Source organism: Triturus cristatus, chromosome 2_2 (genome assembly GCF_964204655.1).
Source record: "Triturus cristatus chromosome 2_2, aTriCri1.1, whole genome shotgun sequence".
Classification (NCBI taxonomy): Eukaryota; Metazoa; Chordata; class Amphibia; order Caudata; family Salamandridae; genus Triturus; species Triturus cristatus.
In genome coordinates this window covers 1042329238-1042356374 of record NC_140582.1, presented here as the reverse complement: position 1 = coordinate 1042356374, position 27137 = coordinate 1042329238, and the positions used below count along the sequence as shown (strand labels likewise).

At 43.9% G+C, this 27137-nt stretch overlaps 1 protein-coding gene across 1 annotated transcript in view; it reads left to right on the top strand.

Moving 5' to 3' along the window:
- GRK4 (G protein-coupled receptor kinase 4) overlaps positions 1-27137 on the top strand; it is a 468205-nt gene that overhangs the window by 309984 nt on the left and 131084 nt on the right. The window contains exon 6 of the mRNA XM_085642501.1: positions 11986-12078. Coding sequence (XP_085498627.1) covers positions 11986-12078 — 93 coding nt within the window. The remainder of the gene's footprint in view (positions 1-11985; positions 12079-27137) is intronic.

Below are 27137 nucleotides of genomic sequence, written 5' to 3'. Positions count from 1 at the left end.
ATGGCTTGTCTTAATGGACTCCCGGAACATCTAGTCGTGTAGAGCCATGGTCGTCGGGCCTTAGGAGGCTTCCCTTGCTCGAAGACAAGTTTTGATTGCCGGGTATCCAATTTCCCCATTCACCTCACTTTTCTCTGTCCTCAACGGGGTCATGTTCTGTGCTCCTCGAGGGCTGCCGAGCTTGGAGCCTCACCCGCTCTCAGCCCCGCAAATGGCCAAGTTCAGAGTGCCTCTCCCTGGTCCTGCAGGATCCTTCCTTGCTCCCAGTCAGTCATAAGGAGCGAAGCTGCTAAGGTCTAGCATTGTCCACCAGGTGTCGGTGGTGCCCAGCCCTCGCACGCCGGGCTCAGTCACTGATTGATGACCCATTATTATGGCACATCCTGGCCCAGTCCATGAGTTAAAATTGTGGCGGTGGCACCGTCCGCAGAGGCCCGTGTGCCACGTTGCTCCTGTGTGCCCTGTTGCTCTTCATGGCCTATTCGCTGAGAGGCTGGCCGAATCACCTCCCTGTGCCGCACCAGAGTCGCTATGGATGCATGATGACCATTGGGTAAGAGGGGCACGGATGGTGTGGCCGTGGGCTACCCACCCTCACGCCACGCTCGGCCGCCTCCCTGTGTACGGGCCAGTCCGCCTCCTCCCAGCACGGTCAGCCGTCTTTATGTGAGTGGCAGCTATTGTGGCCTTTCACAGCACCAAGCTCCAAACAATCCCCGTGCAGGAGGTCCGTGCCGCACCAGCTGTTCTTCCGCTGCCGCTCCCTCTCTGCCGCTGACCGCGGCCCCCGCAGGGGGCCACTCGGCGGTCGGCGCCTTAGTGGCCCCGGGGCCCCGGTCACCCCTCCCCACCCCCTCCCTAAGGGGGTACTAAGAGCTGCCGCACACACCTCTATGCAGGCAGGCTCAGTGTTCAAGCGGGGGTATTCAGCACTCAGTCTCTCCCCAGCAAGCTGTCGGCAAGTCCGCAGTGTTCCTACCTCCGGCCTCAGTCCGCCGCCGCTACGGTGTAGGCAGGGCTCTCCCTCAGTGTCCTCAGCAGTCTCTGTGGCCGCGGCCGCTCCTCCACAATGTGGCTCCGTTCTCTTTCAGGCTGTAGTCTGGCAGTCCAGGCACAGCCCGCCACCTCCCTAGGAGCTGGACCGGTCAGCCGCCTCCATCTACAGCGAGCGCGGGCCTCTCCCACTATGCCTGCCGCGCAGTAGTGCAGCAGGCCCGGTTCCAGGAATTTGTTTTTGGGTGGGCCAAGGGTGCATTTGGGTGGGCCACTGTGTGCCCAATTTGTCGCTTCTTGTGGTAGCCTACAAGCCCTAGATTACATCATATCTACTTGCAAAGAGTCGCCATGATACAATGGATCAATTCTGTGTGTATACAGAGCATGTGGAGAGTTATTTGAAAGTAAGAGCAATGTCTGGTCCTAAGTTCAAACCCTCAAATTCCAACAGGCCAGGCTTCAAAACAAGTACTTCCAGGCCCGAGTATCTACTTTTCTACCATCCCTCTCCTGTGCACCTTAATTCACAGCTGACCGTGGGCCCCAGCTCTATATCAGCCACTATCCAGCTTCACTTTCATTATTCCAGTAAAAAACATTAGTAAAATCACCTTAAAACTTAAAACATTGAACATAGCAGTAAATATAATAGCACACACTTTAATATGTTCCACAGTTGCCCTAATGACCTGGCTGCTGATTAAATAAAAACAGAAAGGCCTTGACAGGGCCGGCTTTAGCGCTTGTGCGAAAGTCTTTTATGGCGCCTTACCTATGGTCTTTCTCCACAGATACCATTACTACCACCCTCCAACAGTGCCCTTCATCTCTCTGTAGCCACCCTCTCATATGCATTTCATTTGTGGTATAGCGCTGCTCATATCAGTGTAGGGTGTCACAGTACTTTACACCACGCACACATTATACAGAGACAATGAATCATACAAGTATTTAATTCAGTCTATAGGGAATGCCACATAAGCAAATGAGGATTACAAGGTGTAGGAAGCGCATGTCATACATACTGGTGGGCAGTATATTTTAAGAGGGTTTGGGCTAGGGAAGCAAAAACTCAGGAATTAAAGCATACCCCAGTGGTTGGGGTTTCTCTTTACTAATAAAAATGTATAATGGCCCAAACTCTTTTAGCAACATGAAAATATTGAAAGACTGGGAAAGTTCTAACTATATGGTAACACAAAAAAGTGCAGTTCTAACTATGCCATTCATTTTTGTAGGCAGCTCTTTGATGACAGTTCATAGGTCACTGCTCTACGTTAGGATTGTAACTTCTGAATTGCAAGTAACACAAGAATCTCTGTGACCCAGGCAGTAACCCACTGAGCTATCCACATAAAATGCATTTCAAAACTACCAACAGGCAAAGGATTGCTCCAGCAGGCTTAATCACCATTTTTAGGGACATTTGTATAGTTTTCTTGCATCCATGACCATGATAATGATAAAAAAAAATGTAATGTAGCATACACAAAATATGTGCCTTGCTGGGCCTGTGCAGATTTTAAGAATACAAATAGTAATACAAATAGTAACACATCCTCAGGAAAGGTGAATAGGGATAAACAAACTTCTTTTCTCCAGCCCCAAACCGAAAAGGAAATATCCACACAGCCAAATGAAGAATTTGTTCCCTTCGCCATGCCCCTATTGTTCCTGCACGACACAACTTATCTTTCTCAAAGGAGTTGGGTGATTGGGATGGCTGTGAGAGAGCCCAGGCCCAGTCACGCAACTCCCAGAATAGGAAGGAAGACAACGTTAGGAGTAACATTTTAAATTGAGATGCCATTTTCTATTGGCCTTTGCATCGTCACTGCGAGGGCTAAGGCTCATGTTTGGGTGGGCCAGGCTCATGTTTGGGTGGGCCTGGCCCACCCGGCCCACCCTCTAGAACCGGGCCTGACGTGCAGTCACGTCTTAGGCCGCAACAGGGCTGCGTCCTTGCATCACGGATGGCCAGCCCTTCTCTGTCTCCAGCTGTTCCGTGCTCCGGACAGCACCGGCCGGGTCCCCACAGGTTTTTTGGTGCTCTCTATGTGGTTGTGGTATGTCAATGCCAGCCCTCTATGCCGGATAATTGGCAGATTTACTGTCCCGCCAGCAGAGCCTCACTAAATGGCGGCGATGTTGCTGCCGGGCTCACTAGCGCCCCTTCTAAGGCAAGTTAGGGCACCTTCCAATGCAAGTTAGGGCACATTGTGCAGAATTTGGTGATGACTGGAGTTCCCATTTGCATGAACCTTCATTGTAATTGGCAATACCTTCTGGCTGGCGATGGGAGGCCCTTTTGCTAGAGTGAAGATACCACAGATTATACTGATGAGGTTTTGATTCTGTGATTCCAATATGTCTGTGAGGTACTTGTGTAAGCTTTCTTTACCTTGGTAACCGGAAGATCATAATTGAAAGGTCTATGAGCTCCAAGCAAGTAATATCACAGACATTCACGAGAGGGCAGAATTGCAATATAGAGATGTGTAAAATGAAGAAAGTTGAACCAAAAGGAAGCAAAGCACTGAATCCGCACCGTGGACAAACGCCAGGAAATGTGAATGTAAAAAATGTACTGAGCAGCTAAAATTGTTTTTATATGTCATCTGTCAATTGATAACTTTTGGAAATGCCAATAAACAAATGTTTAAAAAAATGGTAATATCACAGACATGTATTAATGAACAATGGAAAGCTACGACATCTGAGTAAACAGATCAAAGTAAATAACTTCATGTGGAGGTCTGCGTGGGCCACTTACTCCAGATGATTGAGCTATGGCTATGATCTATTGCAAGAGCAGCTAGAATCAAGAAACTATTTTGGAACCTCATAGTATTCTATCCTCAGTCCCAGATAATTGCTGAGTCTCTCCGAAAGGACTACAGGATCTCATGTGATAATGAAATCTGCCAGCTTCCAAGAGATAGCTGCTAGACCACAAGCCCCCCTTCCTTGTAGGACTGTTTACTGTCCCAGAGATTGAGCATTTTGGATGAACTTTGGATACTTTTTGGGTGGTTTGCACTTAGCTAGAAAGATTTGGATTTCTCCAAAAGAAATGTTCATGTTTTGATTACACTTTCATGCTATCAAGAAGACACACAACTGAGAATTCACTTTCGGTGCTGCACCTCCACTGGAGAACAACACTGTGGCAAGTATTCTGCCACACACAAAGACATATGCAGAAGAAGACTCACTCACAAATCCTGCTGTGTCATCAGAGAGAAAGTCCTGTCTGAGATATCACCCCAACTTTACACCACATGGACATCCCATACCTTTTTCAAACACAGATCAACTGTTAAATTGGTATTCCCATTACATTTATTTATTACAGAGGTTTATCTGGCATCCTGTATCACGTCTTGAATTCTTCAGAGTGCTGTACTTTTTGAATTGGAGTCTAGGATTGTGGAACAACCATCTTTGCGATGGCAAAGACTTGACTCTAGCCTTGAACAGGCCAATCACCTCTCTCTGATATTCCTCTTTCCCTACCATCAATTCTATGATGTAGTACAATGCTGTTCTAAATAACTGAAGAACACATATTTGGGTTTTCTCCACAAGATCAGGCTCTGAGAGTTCCATACCTTTGATCTTTCTGTGTTTCTTTCTCTTAAAAGTTTGTTCAGTGGTCAAAAGTGATGTTGCTCAACTTAGAATCCTGGTTGGGATGTAGTTGGTGGCAATGCTTAACTTGTGTAACATTTTTTTTTTTAACGTGCCAGGGCCTTGTCAGGAGGCCCCTGGAGCTTGCACCACCCATTTCCCCTGCCAACGCCGCCAGTGACAGAACCAAATCAACTACTAACCATCACATCCTACAAATGAGATGATTCAGACTATTCTAAGGCCCCCAAAGCTATAAGAATTGCTTGGGCAGTAGGTTTTAATCATGTTTAATGTATATTGAATTAATCAAAAAAACTGTTCCTCTGATCATCTCTAATTTAGACAAACCGTGCCACCTGTGCAGACTGTCATAAGGGCCGGTACTAATAATTAGGTGCCGAGCACCGGACACCACCAGCTCAAATTAGGCACTAATTGGTATTGAGTCTTAGGTTATCAAGAATAGTGGTTACATATTCTTCGTGTTTAGTTTGAAAAGGGGTGTTTAGAGTTTTGTATTTTTCTTCAGAATTTCCACCTTCAGCTAAGATTTACTTCTGCTGTCTTCTTAAACCCTACCCGTGTCTAGTTTGCGGTAGCAGCTGATATCAGGGCAGAGTGGCGGGCCGGAAGGGATGTGGGGAACGGACGACAACAATAATTATTTTTTTAAATGTACCTCTCGCCCGCCGCATCGCCCCTCTTCTGCTCCTCACTGCAGCACAGGCTCCCAGTCTGCCCCACGGCCAATCCTGATGCGGCTCTCATGCTGCCGACAGCAGTGCCCAGCACTGTCCCTCCGTGACTGCCCCCTCTATGGCCACACCCCAAGACTCGCCCTTATAACTTGAAAAATAAAAAGCTATTAAACCTTTTTTATTATCGTTTTATTTGTCAAGTTTTGAGGCTGCTGGCAGTGGCAGAGTGGGGTGACGCTCCTCCGCTATAGCGGAGGACGCACCGCTGCTAGTTTGTCATTCAGGAAAGTTGAAAAGCCAAAATATACGGCTTTGTGTATGATACATGTCAGTGTAGATCTGTAAGAAACTGAGCGATATGCTGTGATTTCTTAGCGCCTGTGTTAAGGCAAGTAGCTGTATGAAGCATAGCCTTGAGGTATGCCAATGTTTACTTGGGCAAGCCAACATAATATATCTTTAATACCATCTGGACAGAAAAGACCCATTGCTTAGTCACTGTTCTGAAAAATGAGGGGAAAATGGAAAGCTTTAGCTTCCTTTGAAGATGGACGTAGAAAATGAGGCAGTTTTGCTTATTTTGGAGATCCAGTGGGTCATATTTAATTTTTGCCAGTGATGTAATCAAGTGGTTTGGAAAGTGTTACCAGGGCGGTACAGACATCAATTTTTCCTACTGGCTCAAGACCTTGTTGAACAGGAGGGGTGAGAAGTCTTTGGAGTGCAGAAGGAGGAATTCAGTTTGTTTTAGGGTTTCATTTCAAGGAGAATACGGAGATCCAGTTCACTATTTTCGAGAAGATTTTTACGGTCAGCTCGTTTGCAAGATTTGGATTTGAGATAAAGTTGTGTATTATCTGCGTGCTGGAGTTTGGTGTGATTTTTATAGCATTGAATGTAGTCTTATCATGTAGACATTGAACAGGGGGGGGTTTGAAAGGATGGAGCTATTGGTACACCCCATTTAATTGTTAGTAAGGGAGATCAGAAAGAGTCAATTTTTAGTAATTGGTTTTTGGATGAGATAAAGGAGGAAAACATTTCCACACTCGACCCTAAAAATCCATTTTGGTTGATAGGACATTAAGCGAGGTTCCATGGTAAATGGCACTGAGTGTGTAGAATTGGGGTCTCAATAATATTAAGGTCTCTCTCCTCTTTAGCATTCAGCAACTCCATCTTCTAGCTTACATAGTTATAATAACAAAATCCGGTGAGTTATTATGGTCTTTGAAGTAAAGAAAAGATCCGATCAAGAATGAATCTAAGCTCCTGAAATGTGTTTCCAGTAGGGTGGAACGATACAAGTCTAACCTTAATGGCTGGTTAGGGGACACCACCACAAACGCTGCTGATGTCTTGTGTACTGTATTACAAGTGCCTTTGACTATAATGCTGCCCTTGTAATACTGTGGACAGGATATCCGCCACGTTGAGTACCCTTCCACCAAACTCTAAGGCCCTAAGTCTTATACATGTTCCTTTCACTATCAGTTAGGAATCCAGGATCCATGTTTGAGGACATTTTGTCTCTGTTTCCACCGGTGAGGGTCACCGTCGCATCTTGTGTCTTATATCTTGTAAAGCTCAACTGTGTGCTACAGTCCACTCCAATCTAACTCCACACTGCCAGTAGAACCAATATTGGTTTGTTTCACTACTGCCGTATTTTAAGGGGTTACAAAACCCAGGAGCCAGGCTCGTGTGTGAATAAAGTAGGCTAACCTGCCTATATTTAGCAACTGGTGTCCAGTAAAGGATGCAGGCCATGGTTCAAGATCCTTAAGTCTACAAGTGGTGTACAGTGCAGGACCAAAACTGCTGCCTATGGCCAGATGTACAAATCTATTTTGCTGTAGCTAATCCTGCAGTTCACAAAATCACAGGGTTACGACAGTAAAAGAGCCATTTCAAATGTAAAATGGAGATTTTTCAACTCTTAAAATGGCTTCTGCGTCTCACACCAGATCACAATTTGGAATGGGCCTGAAAAGGGAGTTCCTTCCAAGCTGCAGTTCAGTATTCTCCTCTGAGAACCGTGCTGACCTCCTCGGGGGGAGGAGGCGTGCTCCATTGCACTAGTTCCTGCTTCCTCTCAAGTTTCCAAAAATGGAAAAAGATTTGTTTTCTTTCAAAGTACTTGTGTCTCTTAAAAGAACACAGGTGGATTAAAAAAAAAATCACTTTGGAATATAAAGTCAGGGATGGTGGTCTGATAGCCTTTGAAGGCCACAGCCCTCTGTTTTCATCCAAAAACAGGAGGTCGGAAATGTTGACCTGCCTCATCAATATTAATTAGGCAAGCCATTCTGTGACCACCTGTGAATGATGGTTTTTGTCTATTAGTACACAGGTAGGTTTGCAAAATCTTAATACATTAGCAAAATATCTGGACCATTTCAACCATTTTTACTAATGGAATAATAGTGCATCTGCCCCTATGTCCGCGAAAGGAATAAACCCATAATAGGCCTAAAACAAATTATTTTGGTAGTATGACTACAACGTTTGGACTGAATTTCAAACTATACTTGGATGTCACAGTGGCCTCCAGGAATGCTCTCAGTCAGAAGTGTCGGTCACAGATTCCCAGGAACAGTTCCTCGGGATTTTTTTTTCAGTTCCAAGTTTACGCCATGTGCAGGTATATACTATATTCGCATATGTAGGTCTATTCGGTGCATGTTTACGCTTGTGTAGATGCACACATGCCAACATTTCACAACAGGAAAGTGGGAGATTTCCAAACAAAATGGACGAATTTTCCCCATTAACTTCTATTGAATTGGAGGCAATTTCGGGTGGGAGAAAGCTAAAAAAAGAAAAAAAAGAGCAATTTTGGGCTTCCAGAATCGGGGGGGAGGGGGTGGGAGCACCCGCCGGAATGGGTGTAGTGGCATGAATGGTGGATGCTTCGCATGTTTAATTGGGAACAAACTTTCGTTTGCGACGAAGATGGGATTGACGAGACGGCTGGAATGAAGCCTCGTTGATTACGAACCCCGAGCAGCACTTTCTGTACGGGTCGCAAATTACATATTTTTCAATGATAAAACAAATGTCAGTAGTTTTTGTAACCACTTGTTTCTGTAACAGTTTTTTTTTTTCGCAGCCAGCGATGATTTACGACCTTGTTAACTTGCCAATTTCTAGCTGCCTGTCTCGCTCGTTCATTTCTCGCCTGTGATAAGCTTATCGGAAGCCTATAAATCAGCCGCCCCTTTGATAACATGCCGTTTTGATGACGTCTGCAGCCTGGAAGAAACTCCCGTTTTCTGCCTTATCCAATCGTCTGACTGCATTTGGTTTTCAGAATTGAACTCCGCAGATATCATGAATATCAGCGCGCATATTTGTATGCGATAGTTTTTTGACATTTATTTTTTGCCATCCGACAGGGTTGACATTCCTAGAATCGTTGCACGGAATCACGCGTCAGGCGTGTGTAGTCATCTTGTGGAACATTGAGATGGCGCAATGGCTCTGTGCTCTTCTAAAATGATAAGTCAATATTTACAGTGGGCACCAGGGGCAAAAAAAGTGCGAAATATCTATATTTCGTTGTTCTAGGGTGTCCTTGTGGATTATACATTCCTAAATGCTTAACTAGTTTCAGATGTATAGGAAACGTGTGTTTGGTGGATATCGGCTCTGCTCTACGGGCCCTAATACGGTGGTTGCTTCTAAACAAGGCTTTAAGTGGGCCGGGTCTCACCGGGTCTGAGCACCGGCAGTCTTTAGGTCTCGCCTGACCCAGCGCATGCGGTGGTCTGGCGAGACTTATTGAGAGGGCTCCAAAAAGTGCTACCAGGCCAGCCTAGAGCTACAGTACATGTGCAGGGCGCGCGCAGCGCTTTACCGCAATTACTTTCACTTTCGTGGCTGCTTTGATGTTTCATCGTGATCCCGATCACTTTAACTTTCGCGGCCGCACGGCCGCTTGGCATAGCCAATAGGTCTCGCTTTTGGGACCTTATAAGTATTTAGTTATGCAACTGTTGCATGGCTAAACACTTATAAGGTCCCAAAGGCGAGACCTATTGGCTATGCCAATGCTTGTTTAAAGGGGTCCTCGAAACGGGTCTCTATCGGGCTCTGTTTTGTGCCCTGGCACAAGCGGTCTGTTTTTTTTTCTTCCAGGCTGCAGTGACATCAATCAATCAATCAGGGTACTTGTAAAGCGCGCTACTTACCCGTGAGGGTCTCAAGGTGCTGAGGGGTGGGGGGGCGGGGGGTGGGTGTCGCTACTGCACGAAGAGCAAGGTCTTGAGGAGTCTTCTGAAGGCGAGTAGGCCTTGGGTCTGTCGTAGGTGGGTTGGGAGGGTGTTCCAGGTTTTGGCGGCGAGGTAAGAGAAGGATCTGCCGCCGGCGGTCGTACGTTGGATGCGGGGGACAGCTGCAAAATCGAGGTTGGCGGAGCGGAGCTGGCGGGTGGGGGTGTAGAAGCTGAGTCTGCTGTTCAGGTAGGCTGGTCCGGCGTTGTGGAGTGCTTTGCCCAGGCACATTGATGTGCGCTGCTCACTGCTCACTTCTCACTGGTGGAGAAGTTAATGGCATGACGTCATGCCAGGTGAGCGTTGTAGAGGAAGGGAAATCCTTTAAAGAGAGTCATTTTCTCTCTGGATTTCCCTTCTCTTTTTGAAACTAAGGAGCAGCAACATTGTCGTGGTGTCACCAGGGCTTTATGTGGAAGCTTTCTCAATATTGTATACAAGCCATAGTTCCTGCTTATTAATCTTATGCGACTAACAACCATTGACAAAGCCAATAGGCCTGACTTGTTGTAGGTATGATGTTACTTGTTGTAGCATACATCTGGATGCAATGACAGAACAGCAAATTACAAGTCGGGTGCCACACTATGCTAAGCACAGATTTTTAGCTTACGTGTTTTAAGCCACGCCCTTAATTACATTGGCCACGCCCTTTTGAGGGACCCTTCAGTTTTTTCATCCCACTTTAAGCCCTGCCTCTAAGGGCAGTCAGCCTTGCTTTCTTTCTCTTGAAAACCAAGGAACCCATCTCCTGCATGAGAAACATGGCTATTGTGTTTGCAATGTTTGCTTTTCCACCTCTGGAGACAAGTGAGTTTGGCAAGGCAGATATTTTTAATTCCAACTTGGCTGCTAGAATATACTAAAATTGCATAGTTGAATGCAGAGGGTTAAGGGACCAGGGGCCAGATGGACAAAGTTTTTTTGCGGTCACAAAAGGTGCAAGTCGCAGATTCGGGCCGTTAGCGACCGCAAAAAAACATTTTTGGATGTACTAAAGCCAAATAGCAATTTGGTCAAATATTCGGTATTAGAAAGGGGTGTGAAGGAAGATATTAGGAAGGGGCGTGTTTAAGGCATTCCTTCCTAATAACGAGTCGCAGTGGTATGTATGAATGTTGTGCAACTGAAATGCAGTCACAAAACATTCACATTTTAACACTAACATCCAACACCAAGTTCGTGTTAACCCATCCTATCACTTTATGTAAAAGACATCGTGGTTGTGAACAGAGACAAGTCTTTTCCTGAAGATTGAAAGGAAAGCAATCCACTGAACAGAGCATCAACAACTCCAATGACAAAGACGCCCTGCCTCCACCCCATGTTCCTGAGCCCCACAGACTCGCCCAAGCTACATTGTGTACCAGAGACACCAGGGCCCAGATGTACTGTTTACTGATCTCAAAATCCTGGTTGCAGTATTTGTGTGGCCAGTAAATATTTCCCAAACTGCCCTTTCTGCACACATGTTGGTTGGGAAAATTCAGATTCAGAGTGGGTTGCAATCCATCTTAACTCATTAATGCTCTTGAGGTAGGTTTCAAATTGTGATGTAATCCAATTGGAGGCCCTCACTGGGATGGAAGCCTGCTGGGATCACCTGATCATCATGTCTGTGATTGCCTTTCAATAAAGTAAACTTTTTTTTCTATAACCATCCCATTTCCTTAAAAGGAAATGTGACTGCTTTTAATAAGAAAAATTTACTTTTTTCAAAAAGTTTGTGTTTGCAGTGGGCCATTGGACCACTGCCTTCTCCGCAATAATTATTGTTTTAACATTCACCACTCCAATTTAGGGGCTGGTAACTTGTCAATGGTTCTGTGACTGCTATATCGGGATTAAACCATTGGTACATATAGATAGGAATCGCTGTTTGGAAGAGACCCCTACATCATTCCTTCCAAATAGCATAGCAGTTCCCTAGCCATTTTTCAAATCATTTTAGGAGTCGGAAAAGTTATCAACTACTAAAATGGATGTAGTGCATTGAAAAAAACTTTTACAGTTGCAAACTCCGAGTCAGAGCGTTTGCTACCACAAAAATGCTGGGTACATCTCACCCCAGTTGAGGAACTAAGCCTTCTTTAAGGAAGAAAAAGGCTACTACCATCCTTTCCTTGTTAGGGTTTATAATACTTCTGTTCTGATAAATCGAATGCTGACCTTCTTCGAGGAACAGCACTGCAAACATATTACACATTCAGATGACCTTCTTTGGACAGTCATGCCATGTGGCTGCACTAGGCAGCGCTGGCACCATGTACCACTATACCATTCATCAAATAATGTGTGCTAGTCTTTATGTTCAACTAAACAGTTACAGCATTAACTTTAGAAAGACAAATATCAAACCTGACCTTGTGCTTTCTGTTCCTCAGGGTTATTCATGATTACTTAAGCGGAGTGCCCTTTGCTGATTATCAGGAAAGCAATTATTTCTCACGATTTTTGCAATGGAAATGGTTGGAAAGGTGAGTTTCTTTATTAAATGGATTGATTGTTATTTACATTGGTAGCAGTAACTGGAGGATGTTTTGAAATGGCTCCACAGTTATTCACCATGCATGAACACGCTTGTTGGGCTTTGAAAACCAGTGGATTTCCCAAGCCAAGATAAAAATGCTATCTTTGTCTTTTTTGTTTTTTTACATGAATGCAATGTAATGCAAAAATGAGGATATATCTGCCCGTAATACATTTTCAGTTGACCGTCACTTGTTCATATGGACTATGACATTCTGTATATTTTAACGTTTCTTTCTATGAATTATATGTGTAATGATGTTACAAAAAATACTTTCTGTCTGGTACATTCTAATGCTGTATTCATCTTTCCTCTTGCAGTTTTAGATCTGACCTGACATAACAGTTTTAGCTGTCTAGCAAGCCTATATATATATATATATATATGTGTGTGTATATATATGTGTGTGTGTGTGTGTGTGTATATATATATATATATGGCTTTTAGTCAATCTTGTTTAACTATCGAGCTGCTCCAGTCCAAATTTAAATAATGCTCCCTCCTACAACAGTACACAGTATAGAACACTTAGTCAGCCTCTGGATACCTTCACTTTGAGTGACTGCCTTGTGCTTATGCACATATAAACATCCACCTAAAAATTGTTCGTAAATGTTACATATGTGACGCAATTGTATTAGCCAATACTGTTAAATATGTTAGGGTGCAATCACTCACTTCAATAAAAATCAAGAAACTTATAGAAATGTTCATTATTGACTTATTATCATAAACCACTTTAGCGTATTTTTTTATCTAATGGAAAACCAACTCAAATCATTAAACTAGCGAAAGTGTGTATGCAAATGAAGCCACACCCCATCAGCTTTGTGAAGGCTATTTGAGTACTTGCATCTAACTCGAGAGGGAAACCTAGTATCCCCTAGAGGTATTTCAGTCAATGACAGAATTTCCAGGCTTTTGAATCTGACTTGAGAATTACCTCTACTAATGACCCACATTATACTCCCAATATTATTCTTTCAATCTAGCATTGGGGCTCCCCAATATGGAAGAAGGATCAGCCAACTTTTCTATGAAGCCTTAAATGTTCTGCCAGACCTTCACATGGCAGAGCTAAGGGCAAAGCACCAGCCGGATCCAACCTCAGGATCTCTTGTAGACCTGCCCTATAGGTGGCAACTTCAGGTATAGACCATAATCTTTTTAGATAAGGTTTCACCATTTGATTACTTGGGCATTAGGTTTGACAATAGATTATCTTGGAAACCTCACATTAAGAAGAGGAGGGCTACAATCCTCTATAGAGGTGCAGCAATCATAGGGACCCACAGAGCATCCTCTACTACACATGTCTGGAGCTCTAGAGGTCCATAGAGCAAAGGTTCAATCAGGCACCCTTTATGGTGCGGATATTTGGGAATTTGTAACGCAAATATACTGACCTTAAGAGAGAATCATTTTGCAAGATCACTAGTTAATGTACCCCAAAGTACACCATTGATTCTGTTATGTTTTGACCTGAGTCTGAAAAACATCGAACATGTTATTGTACTTCGACTTTTGCTGTATTGGACAAGATTTAATCCCATTAAAAGCTTCCAATAAGAGGTCTTGAGTGGGTTCAATACCATACATTCAGTCTTCAGAATATTGATTTCGAGTCCCTTACATTCGCAGTACTTTTGGTAAATATCCAGCAAATTCTGGAGACCCATGGGAGTTAGGACAGTATTGTCAGCAAAAATTACGACGGGAACTGGCACATCATTTAGTTTGGGCAAATCATGTATACAACTCATGAGCTTGTTACTCAGGTTGTTAATAAACAGTGAGAAGAGAGTATAGGCTAACACACATCTCTGCCGGACCCTCTGCAGAGCTGAATGTCATCGGTTAGCTCTCCCTCCTGTCCTCATCTGACCTTGACCGAGTTGACATTGTGGAACCTAATTATTACAGAGACTAAAGGCGCTGGTACTCCTAAGGACCTGAGGGACTCCCACAACTTCGTCCTGGAAACCAGATCAAGTGTCCATCAGGACCAGAGAAGCCCCATATAAGTGATCTTTCTTAATCTTTATATACTTCCAAAAGATTAGCATTAACCTGAGGACTTGATCGACAGTACTGACTTTGGCTCTAAAGCCCGCCAGCGTGTGTGATGAAATCTGAGTTTCTTCCACCCACTCCTCCAACTTGTTCAAAACTTGCCTACAAAAAACCTTCTGCAGGTTATCCAGTAAGCTCACCGGCCTATAATTACTTGAGATGGCCCTGTCACCCTGCTTATAAATGGGTATAATGATAGCTCTGCACCTAGATTCAGGTGTAGCCTCACCCACCAGAAGGTAATTTGACGATAAATTAATATATGTTGCCCAAACATCTATGTTTGAGCAGTAAAGATCTACAGGGATCCTGTCAAGTCCTGGTGCCTTGGAGTTTCAATGACTCAATGCCTGAGGGCATTTTGGAGGCAATAGAGGAACCTACCTGACGGCCGGACGCTCTGCTGCGCACTTCTGCATTGTCTGGGGGGCAGAAACGCTGTGGTCTCCCTCGCCGCCATCTCCCTTGCTGGCCGCCGTGTGGGGGGACTACAGCCCCCAGAGTTCCTAGCGGCACTTCCCGCTTCCGCTTTCCTGCGCGCCCGGAGGCGCTTAAAACAGCGAGGCTCCCTCGGTGGAGCGGGGGCATTTTGGAGGCAATAGAGGAACCTACCTGACGGCCGGACGCTCTGCTGCGCATTTCTGCATTGTCTGGGGGGCAGAAACGCTGTGGTCTCCCTCGCCGCCATCTCCCTTGCTGGCCGCCGTGTGGGGGGACTACAGCCCCCAGAGTTCCTAGCGGCACTTCCCGCTTCCGCTTTCCTGCGCGCCCGGAGGCGCTTAAAACAGCGAGGCTCCCTCCGCGTCGCGGGACGCGCGCGGGCGACGCCGGGCTAAGCCCGGGCAAAGGGCGGGCCCTCTGTGGCCCTCAGAGGCCAGAAGAGACTGGGCTGGGCCAGAGACGCTGCTTCCGCAGGACCGCGGTATATATAGTACAGGTTGTGGCATACATTAGTAGTATGTCTGGACTTGTCTATAGGTTTTAAGTATTTTCTAATATACAACACCAATAGTAGACGGTGTAATCGCTATCACAATTCAGTAAGCTTTTATTGGGGGCTGTGCCTGTTGATAATATGTCAAAACCTAAGCCTCCGTCTGGGCCACGCACTTTGGATAATTATTTGGTCCAGAAGGTCACTAAGATAAATTCTGAAAGGCGACAGTCATTAGGGAAAAATAGTTCCCCGCAACCGGAGAGCCCTTCTAGGGGTTCATCAGTTTTTATCTTAGAGGATGCGAACAATCGTTCTAATATTATTATTTCGGATGTTGTAGAGATGGGACAGTTCGATTCTGAGCAAACCACCCCAAATGAGGTAGAAATAGGAGATTGTCCTGATATGGTATCACAATGTTTACCAACCCCCGTAGCTCGGGCAGTTAGAACATGTAGGAAAATTCCTAATAAGAAGGGGGGATTGCGTAGTGTATGGAAACGAGTAGCCTCACCCGTTAAAGTATTTGAAACAAATGTAATGGGTAAGTCCAATAAGGTTGGTGTAGATGACGATACAATAACTAACCTAGAGGAGATTATTGACTCAAAGATCAGAGGCATTATAGACCCGCTGGTATCAAAAATTGATGAATTAACAAAAGAGGTTGCAAGATTGGGTGGATTGCTTAGCAAGGCCTTGGATAAACCAGGAGAGGTAATCACTGCCACAACTGCCACTCAATGTAAATGTCATACACAGGGAGACCCTTCTATTGAGGCCATAGGCAGTAAAGGTAATGTTAGTGTCGACCCCATAATACCTCAAGGGGGTACTCACTTAGGCAGTCAGGCTACGCCTGCTATAGGAAATACAAATGGATGGGAAGAAATTAATAAAAAGCATGCTGTTATTCTCCCACCTGAGTGTGCTCCATACGTGGTGGTACTAACAAATGTACCGCCGCTTGATAATATGGGTCATCAAGAAACACCCGATTCCTTAAAAAATAAATGTCTATCTTGGCTGAATAGGCAATGTGGTTTCCCTTTGAATTTCTCTGATGATGTTTTGACTACCAGGAGAGTTAAATGGATAGGGAGTTCTAGGAAAAGCTCAAAGGGGGACTGTGTAATTGTAAACTTTAAACATCCGCAACATGTTACTACAGTCCTCCTAAGAGCTGCATCTCTCCCAATTTCCGATGGCAATGTAAGTGCCCGAGCGCTAGGTCACTTTTATAATCATCTTAATGCCAACCTACGGGACAGTACTAGAACTATTACTTACCCGCCCACCTTTAGACCTTATTTTGATATTCCCACACAAAATAGATTCCATGCACTTAGCTCCCTGGACTCTAATGATTGACGTATACAAAAGACGGAGATATGTTTGGCAAGGGAGGAGGGACCCGATGGGGAGGATCATGTGGATGACCGTGCTCCTGAAATAATACTTAGGGTCTCAGGATATACGCCTAATCAGATTGAGGCAGAGAATAATCAAGAGGGTTTTGTAAATTCATGCAATTTGGGCCAAACAAGTGGGGTTGTCAATGCTGATGGAAATGTTCGAGGTTCTGCCAATGGGACTACTACTAGAATAGGTATATGTTCCAGACTGGTATGCTGGAACGTAGCCGGTCTGAAATCCAAGGGCAGAGATCCTGGTTGGGAAACTTTTATTAATAGGTATGATATTTTATGTTTCCAAGAAACCTGGTGCAAAAGTGATGTTGACTATGATGGATTTGTTTCATATAATTTACCAGCATGTGGAGAGGGTCCGGGAAGAGCTAAGGGGGGTTTACTCACCCTTGTATCGGTCCACCGTCAAATATTGGTGATAAAATATGTACCGGTGGGTGATCTTGTCCAGATGCTCTGGATTCGTGAAGGCAAAAGCCGTAATATCCTTCTGATCAATTATTACAACAATATTTTTGATAGCACTAGGAGTAGAATAATAACTGATTTGGCTAATGCTATTGATACCCTGAGCTTGGATTCCAATGTTGTATTTGATATTATTTGGTGTGGGGATTTCAATACTTCATTATGTGAATTATTACCGACAAAGGCATGTGGGGTTACTAATAACGCCGGTGGGGAGGTTCCACACTTTGGTCATGATATGTATGGAGAAACTGTGAATACATTAATGGGGTGCCTTGACTTGGAAATTTTGGATTGTTGTAGGGACAGAAATGGTTTACCTGTCCCCACATTCAAGAACTGGCGCTCTAACTCTGTGATTGACCACGTGTTGGTATCTTCTAGTATTGTCGATTGTTTTGCCCCACTGGAAATTGAAATAATGGACACAAGTGACCACAACTGTATTATTGTGACCATGACTCTATGGGAGGAGAATGTTAGAGAAGTGGGGACCACAGTCGAAAACATAGAAGCCCACCGGGCTAATGGGGTAAGACTTAGGTGGATAGGGGCAAAAGCATCTGAATTGACAACATCCATTATAATGATGAATTTAGCAGACATTGTTTTCATTTTAGAAAATAGATTGGATCATGAGCAGGTCTTATCTAGTTTTATAGGGATCAACACTGCCATTAACGCGAAGTTTACAGGTGGTAATAGGGGATGTTCAAAACCTGGACCTGTTTGGTTTGACCAGACCTGTTCTGCTGCTTTGACTAACCTTAAGCAGGCACTAGCAATAAAGCCTAGGGATAAAAAGTTAGTAACAATATTAAGGTTAGAGTATAAAAATGCCATTAAAACTAGGAAGATAGTTCTTCAACATCAAGCCTGGGATTCTCTCAACCAAGCGGCAGAACTTTCTAATGGTACGTTATTTTGGGCAACAGTCAACTCCCCATTCCTTAAGGAGACAAATACACCTGAGTTAACAGCAAATGTCTCCAGTGAAGGATGTATTACTCATTTTTCAACCATCTTTGATTCAGGTAAAAATACTAATGCCGGGCCATATAGTTGGCCTATATTACCACTCGAAATCTCTGTGGAAGAAGTTGAAAGGGGGATTAGGGCAAGCAAGGGAGGAAAGGCCCAAGGCCCGGATGGGGTCCCAAGTGATGTGTACAAGGAAGCACCGGAAGTATGGGGCCCCTTGTTGACTGTTGTTTTCAATGCCGCGGTTTGTATAGAACCACCTCCGACTTGGGAGGAGTCTATTATCGTACCAATATATAAAAAAGGATCCAGGTCTGACGCAAAAAATTACCGACCTGTCTCATTACTGGATTCTTCCGTAAAAGTTATGAGCAGGATTATGCTGGTAAGATTGGAAGAATGGGCAGAACAGGATGGTATTTTGGCAGATAGCCAATATGGTTTTAGGAAAGGCAGGGGTACGCTCGATCAATGCATTAATTTAGAATTATTGATCGGGAAGTATAGTGATGCAAAACCTGGCCTTATATATTTGTGCTTCGCTGATTTAAGCAGTGCTTTCGACATGGTTGACCACTCAATCTTGTGGTCAACCTTGTTGAAACTGGGTGCGCCAGAGGGCATGATTTATTTTCTTGCCAGGATGTATGAGAGATTAAAAACATGCGTACGTTTTGGTAGGAGGGGAGAATGTACCCCCTACTTTAGCGTTAAACGAGGCATAAGGCAGGGTTGTGTTTTAGCTCCTCTTTTATTCATTTTATTTATTAATGGAATTGATGCTATTTTAAAGGAAGTTAATGCAGATGCTCCCATGATCAATGGTGTATCAGTGCCGGTGTTACTATACGCCGATGATGCTGTGTTGTTGTCCAGAACTCCGGTAGGGTTGCAACGATTGATGGATAGTTTTGCTTCCTTTATTGACAACAAAAAATTAGTTATTAACAAAAGCAAAACGTACACCATGATCTGTGGTCCAAAGAAATTAAAACAGACAACGAAAGGGTTTTTTATTGACAACGCAAAAGTACAGCAAGTGGACAATTTTTGTTATCTAGGTATAACTTTTTCTAGTGACAAAAAGTGGACCCACGAATTTAATAACATACGCAATAAAATGGCTAGAAACGCCCACGGAATTTTTAGATTTGCTCAGAAAATTGGGGACCGTAGGACCAGGGACATGATAAAAATTTATCAGGCAAGATGCGTAACAATTGCACTGTATGGGGCAGGAATCTGGGGTTATTGCTGCGCACATAATTTGCAGCTGGAAGAGAATTCCTTCCTTAAAAAACTTTTATGTTTACCCACATCGGCCTCTAACGCTCTGAGCCATCAGGAACTATCTGTGAACTATCTAATTGACCTTTTGTCACTTAGACCTTTGATGATCTGGCGGTCTATTTGGCTGAATGAGGAGAAGTCCTTTACTAGGTCTATTATCCAGGACTGTTTGCGATTAGACAAAGTTATAGCAATACCCTGGATTAAATATATTATTGTGTGTTTCTCAGATATTTTTAACCTGAATATTGTAACTGATCCGAATGCTGTTTTATTGATCCCCAAAGTAGAGTTAAAAAGGGTCTTTCTAGCTCATGCTGAGAGGAAGAGAATTGTTATCGCTGGTACTCTGTCCACCGTTATGTTTTATAACAGATATTTATCTATGGATGGATTCCCTGTCTACCTAACCCTTGTCACTAGACCGACGCATACATTTGTGCTAACTAGACTCAGATTTGGAATCGTGCACTACCTGGTGGCCCATCCGATAATGGAAAAACATCCATCAGGGATTTCCAAGCAGAGCACAATGCACTTTTTACTATTTTGTAAGCTGTACTCTAATTTTCGTATTGTCTTGCTTAAACCCATGTTTGTGAAATATGGAACACGTACGGTTGAGCACGCAATGAAATTGATTTTTAATTTACAATTTGCGGATGTATGTTTTTATACCGCCACTTTTTTAAACAAATGCATCAATTCCAGGAAAAACATGTGTTTTTAGCTGTACAAATGTCATTTTATTTGTGTAAACGTGATCATTGTTTTAAACAATTATAGTGTTTTAAATGTATTATCATGTCTGCCATAAGTTGTTCGTATTTTGTATATTTTGATCCTATGATTGTGTATGCTTTCATGGTCATTAATTTGTACCGAATAAAGCTGAATTGAATTGAATTGACTCAATGGCCTTTTGGGTATCTTATAGGGAGTAAGTCAATTTGAGCATATCCCCCAGTTTGGTGTCAAATAGTGATCAACTGAATCTTTCTCAATATAATCATTGTTCTGTGCGTGTAAGCTAGTGAAATGCTGCACCCACTTATTTGCCTGTATGTAATAGTTTGTTCCAAAGGTTCCCTCTCAACTGCCATCGACAATAATGCTCCATAAGCATGACATATCTCTCTCTTTGGAGACCTGGAGTAGTTCTTCCCAATAAGCTTCATCCCTAGCTACCGATTGCTATATCTGGCTTAAACCATTAGTACATATGGATAGGAATCGCTATTTTGTAGTTACTTCTGGCTAATCTTGTCAAATTTGTTTTGTGAGCTTGGACTGCCAAGGACAGTTGCCTTTTCACTTTCCGGCATTCACCATTGTACCACCGCATGGACCTCTGTTTCCTTCCCACCCTATTTCTCGGAGGTTCAAGGAAACATTCTTTTAGTGCGTTAAATAGTAAAGTGTTAATCGCTCCTATAGGGATATTCATGCAGGGTAAATCAACAAAAGGGGCTAGAGCAGAGCAAAAAAGATTACAGATTTTTGTATGGAGCTCTACATTGCCTAACACGCTAGGCCATGTCACTGCCCTCGATAGAATATCTTTTTCCACTCTCTAGAGTGCTAAATGTAAGGGAATTCCTTAGAGTAAGATGCAATGCATTGTGATCACTATGATTTTTGCGTTCAATAGTAAAGTCAACTAGAGTGCTCTAATACCTAACATCCAACAATACATAGTCAATCCTACTAGTGTACCGCCCATTTTCGTAGGCGCAAACTCTTCCCTTATCTGAGAGTGGGGACGACCATTTCAAGCTCTCAAGCCATGTAAACGAGTCAAGGAGGTCAGTTATATAGCCCCTACAGTGCACGGTTTGAGCGATTTCATAGCCAGGCCAGGAATATCCCTTGCTTCATCCTCTTCATCCTCTTCCTCTTCATCTGAATATAAGCAAGCGATGCTACCGCACGGTCCATATGGAACCAAGGTTTTTCACTTTCCCTGACCACACATTCTGATAAGTTTTGAATATGTGCCGCCCAATAGTACTGCAACAAATCAGGACAAGCAAGATCTCCGTAAGAATGCATAAAATTCTTATTTGATATCTGTTTTGTTTTTTACCCTACCCCAAATTAATGCCTGATGCTTACTCTGAAAAAGTGTAATATCAGCTGAGAGTTAGGATGAGAAGTGAGTGGAATAAAAAAGTATTCTAGGTAGTATATTCATTTTAATAATGTTTAAGTACAATAGCTTTTGGAGGGTAACTGTTAAGTTAAGGATTTGGGATTTTCCTATTTTTATTGTGAAGCCTGAGCAGGTGGGCAAGACGACTCATGTTGTCCGCACCTTGTCAGTGATGTATAAAACCAATCTGATAGGTTGTTGTGCCAGAATGTTTGTATAAAGCTTTGTTTCTGTGTTTAGAAGCACTGTTCGGTGGTATTATGCACACTCTGTTTGACCTTACTCCAGTTTTGGGATAAGTGTTATCTCAACTTCACACATCGTGGGGGTGACACTTGTATCAAAAGTAAAGGAGTTGAACAGTGTGTAAAAGTGTTCTTGCAAAAACGAATGAAAAATGATGTAGCGATCCAGTGGGAAGCCATCCGGTCTCTGCATTTTCAGCAGTGGCATACACTTAAGGACCTGTAGTATCTCAGAGGGGTCAATAGGTGTTTCGAGTAAACCCCTAGGGTTTGGCGGTATAGGTGGCAACTTGTATTCTCGAAGATGTACATGGATTATCGGTCTTTATCTGGACCTCGGGCGTATAGGGCTTGATAGAATGGGGACGGACTTCTCAGCCCTGGTGCTACATTCCTGATCTACGACCCTGCCGTGAGGGAAACGGCCATCGCTGGGGGCTAGTTCCTTAACTTTGCACAATTAATATCGCCGCCGTGAGGGGAACGGCCATCAGAAAACTACATCCCCCAGCATCCTCAGACGACATCAGGCAGCGCCTGGACCTCTTTAAAGGCCTGCAGTTGCCCCGCAGCGCGGGATGCGCGCGGGCAGCGCCCGGACCAAGGGCGGGCCCATCCTTGCCCGTCAAAGGCCGAAGGAGGCCGGGCTGGGCAACTCCCCTGACATCCGTAGCTGGAGCGCTTCATTGCAACTGTAAGTACTGTTGTGACTGTGGACACGTGGCATGATTGCTTGACTCAGCCTGCTGGTCTACTGTAACCTGGAGTCGCATTGCCTATCGTATGTGTCGTGTTGACGTCACCAAGCCTCACAGGACTTGAATCCTAAGGAACCTTTGTGTCATTCTTACCCCCCCCTTCCGTGCTGGTGGGCTATTCTAGGTCCCCGTTGTTCCTATTGTGCGGGTCACGTAGGGTATAAGGCGGAACTGTTTGCAGCTGGCAGAGGCTCGCCCTCTTGCGTCCTGTGGTTTAGATATCGAACCTGTGCAATATATGTTTGCTGTGCCCTATCGATCCCTGTTTATTTATTCATTACCTTTGTTGAAATCCTGAGAACTCCAGTTTCCCGTGGATACTACATAATATAATCTTCCGCAACTCAAAGCAGTGGACAATGGGGAAATCGCTCCTTCTGCCCACATTCCAAAGCATAAAGACATTCCAAACCAACCACTTCCCAGTCTGACAGCCATTGACCATATGTTGCAGAAAACTATTGGGGTAGTTGCTAACGCCATTCAAAATACAGAACGCCGCCTCTCCCTTCCAGCAGGTTCCTTTCTCCCCGTGCTCCCGACCAACACATCGACCCTTACCATTACCTCCCAGGACTCGATTTCGGCTCCATCCTTTGTTGCCCTCCCGGGGGCTCACCATACTTCTAGTTCCCAGGATACTGTTGCTAACTTGATCATTGTCTCACCAGAACTACTTCCTATTCCATCAAGACAATCATTGACTCCCACCATCTTCCTTAGTGACTCCTTTTCTGTTCCCCCTGCCCAGGCAGAGTCTTTCACTGGTAACAGGTCCTTTGACATACCTATTACATCTACCTTGCCCTCAGCCTTGTCGCAAAGGGTAGACAGTCCTACCCCGAGGCCAACAACTAGAGGTTAGAAGGCCAGATGTAAGACCAAACATATTAACAGGGAGGGACAACCTGTTAAAAAACCTAAAGGAAGTATAGGTGGTACTAAACCTAAGAAAGCTGTTGCCAAATCTAATATAGCAAAAGGGAAAACTGTTAGCAACAATACTCCAGAAACGATATCCATTTTCCCTACTGTTACAGGCCCTCATATTCAACCACCCGAAATAGCAGTCTCTCCTTCTACCTTTCCATCACACAGTGAGGGACTCTTTGCTAAAATCGAGCACCTCATGAAAGCTTTATTGTCCCCACTCTTTGAAAGGGTTAAATGTATTAGTGTAAAGATAGATAATTTGGAGAAAGTACTGAAAAACTCCTCTATTGTGCCAGAGCAACCGCTGCCCAGTGCCCATACGAAGATTATAGATTTACCATCAAGTACTGGACCTCATGCCCCCAGCTCTGGTCACAATAAACAGTTACCTTCTGCTAATAACCCCTTCATGCCCCAAATATCGAGGAACTCCGCCTTTACGATCAGGTCCCCCCAGGTGGCCTTAGGGTACCTGTACCTAAGACCATGGAAAGTGCGGCAGGCCCTCCATGTAAAGATATGGTACCCACAGAACTGACTATTAAGATCCCTGGTATTTCCAGGGAACTTCCTATGAATACTAACCCTAAGAGGCCATTTCCACACATCGATCTCCCTCCACAACCCCTACCTTATACTATAGTTTTGGCGGGAGTTCCGGAGCTATCCCAGGAAAATTCTGAAACCTATCCTGAGCTAAGAAACAAAGCTGTTCACTGGCTAAATAAGAACAGGCCGCTCCCGCCTAATATATCTGGGGAATTCTATTCGCGAGAAGGTTAAGTTGGTTGGGTCACAGAAGAAAGGATGTTTCAGGGGACTGCATTGTGATCAATTTTAGGGATAGGCGAGCGGTCCAACATATCTGCTCTTGGTCTGCTCTTTGTGGTGATAGCAATATCTCCACCAGGGATTTGAGTTTCTTTTATCCCCAACTTCCCCATTTATTCCCTATTACTCTTCCCAGGGGTTTATCAAATGCGGATTTGACGGAGGGGCCCAGAATTAGTTACAATATTCCAACTTTTAATTATTTTGATCAGCTCCCTGATCTGGAAAGGGTGGATTGACTTTCCTTGGAGGGTCTCTCGCCTAACATCACAATTTACCCATCTACTTCTGGTGCTTATCTGGACAACCTGAATTTAGATGGTGATTTGATTGACCCAATCCTTCTACCTATGCCACAGACCGTCTATCGTGAGGAATTTATGGGAAGGTCCCCTAAACTCACAATAAGAAAAGAGGACCCATCCTCAAATGATATTTGGCTTGATTTCGTCCGCAATTTTAGCATCTTATGCTTGCAGGAAACTTGGGCACCCTCCGAATTGCACGTGGAGGGTTATAAAACGTTTTTCTCCCCAGCTTCACCTTCTCCCTTTGGAAGAGCAAAAGGTGGCCTGACTATATTTGTATCTAATATTCTACAATTTAAAACTATAGTCTGTTTAAAAACGGATTTAAACTTCCAAATACTTGCTTTCCATCAGAACAATACAAAGGCCCTTGTAATTGTGAATTTCTATAACAATCTCCCTGTGGACGGCTTACTGAAGGTGACCAAGGAGATACACGCCTCCCTCCTAGAACTATCAAGGAAGGCTCACAAGGAGCTGGTTCTAATATGGGGTGTGGACTTCAACCAAAATCTATGTACTCGGAGTGGAAATAATGTTTGTCGTATCGGGGACGAACATGGCGACCCAGTAACCCATTTTTCGCATACTCTGGCTGGGCATTCCTTGATTGAAATCTTGTTCGGCCTAGATTTTGCCCTTGTTAATGACTTGGTGAATCCGCCTATCCCTGTTGTGCCTACTTTTCATGGTAGAGGCAAGCAAAGTACAATGGATTTTATTTTTTTCTCCACGGCTGCGGGTAATCTGTTTCATACCTGTAACACCCATGACATTGCCATCAGCGACCATTTTCCAATAAGTATCACTCTAAATATCACCAAGCCATCTGCGAGGTTTAACATCAGGTCAACCTTATCTCAAAACAACTTAACACTAGATAGGTTAAATGGTTATTCATTAAGGTGGGAAAAAGTGGACCAGACGGCTATCACAACGATCCTGGTTAAAAGTTTAAGACCAGTGATTGATAAGTGTCTCGACCCAGTCACTTCGAACGAGGGAATCATGGAAAACTTTGCAGTACTTCTAGCCGCAATTAAGGATATTTTATTTGTTAAAATTAAAAATAGTAATAAAAAAAGCTAGAAGATGGTTCGATACCTCATGTTCGAAGGCTCATCAAAATCTTAAAGCTGCCCTCCATAAAAAGGTTAGAAACACAAAGGAAATCGCTACCGCCAGGAAAAATTATAGTCAGGCTTTAAAACACAGGAAGAATAACCTAAAAAAAGATCTTTGGGACCAACTGCATAAATCCTGCATCTTTAAGGATAGTGCTGCTTTTTGGAAGGTTGTGAAGTCCCCATTTTTAACAGATACATCGGCTAACCCTAGTATTGATGTTGCAATTGACGAACATTTATGGGTCGATCATTTTGAGCACATTTTTAGCTTTCCCCCAAACGTAATAGATTTAACCTTACTGGGGTCAAGTACTTCAACTTTCCCTCTGCCTATCAATATATCTTATGAGGAGGTGGGGTCCGCTTTAATGGCCAGTAAAAATGGTAAAGCGCTGGGCCCCGATGGGGTCCCAATTGACTTATTTAAATTCACCACGGATTTATGATTGCCAATATTAACTAGGTTTTTCCACGCATCTTGTGCTCTGGGCCTTCTTGACTCTTGGTCCAGATCAAGTCTTGTACCCATATTTAAAAAAGGAGACCTTCAATCGCCATCCTGTTACTGGCCCATTTCCTTGCTGGACTCTTCAGGGAAATTATTTGGCCGCGTTATTCTGGGACGCCTTCAGCAATGGGCATCCGATAATAAAGTTTTGTCTGACCTTCAATTTGGGTTCCGAGAGGGCTTGAGTACTACAGAGCAAGCCCTCAATTTATCCTTATTAATAAGCAAATATGTGGATGCAAAAGGGGGGGCCTTATATATGACCTACATTGACTTTTCAGCAGCTTTTGATTGCGTTACCCATTCCAAGCTGTGGTCAATTCTAGCAGAGATGGGAGTAGAGATGTCCCTCATAACCCTATTACGTGAATTATATTCAGATGCTACAGCCAGAGTTAGATATGGCTTGGGGGGAGAGGTAACAAGATCGTTCAGAGTGGATCGGGGGGTAAGACAGGGGTGTGTCCTGGCCCCGTTTTTATTTAATCTTTACACTAATGGCTTGGAAAAAGCCATGTTAACGGATTCCCAGGACCTCCCCACCATAAATAATCGCCCAATCCTGGCTCTACTCTATGCGGACGACGCGGTAATTTTAGCGCGTACCCCCATGGAATTACAGCGTGCTCTCGTAAAATATTATACCTTTATGGCCAACCTTGACCTGAAGATTAACATCAAAAAAACCTTCGTAATGTCTGTCGGGTCAAGGATCAAGGACATAAAATCAATTTTTATTGAAAACCAAAAATTAGAGAGCACCACTACATACCCGTACCTGGGCATCGTATTTGACCATAAAAGTTCTTGGAAACACGCTATTCATTTGAGAAAACTCACTTTTCTGAGAACTACAGCTGCTTTGGCTAACTTCGCAAAAAAACGAGGCCAGCGACCTACTGTAGAACTCTTAGAGATCTATAAGGCAAAATGCATCACTAGCGTCATCTATGGGGCTGGTGTGT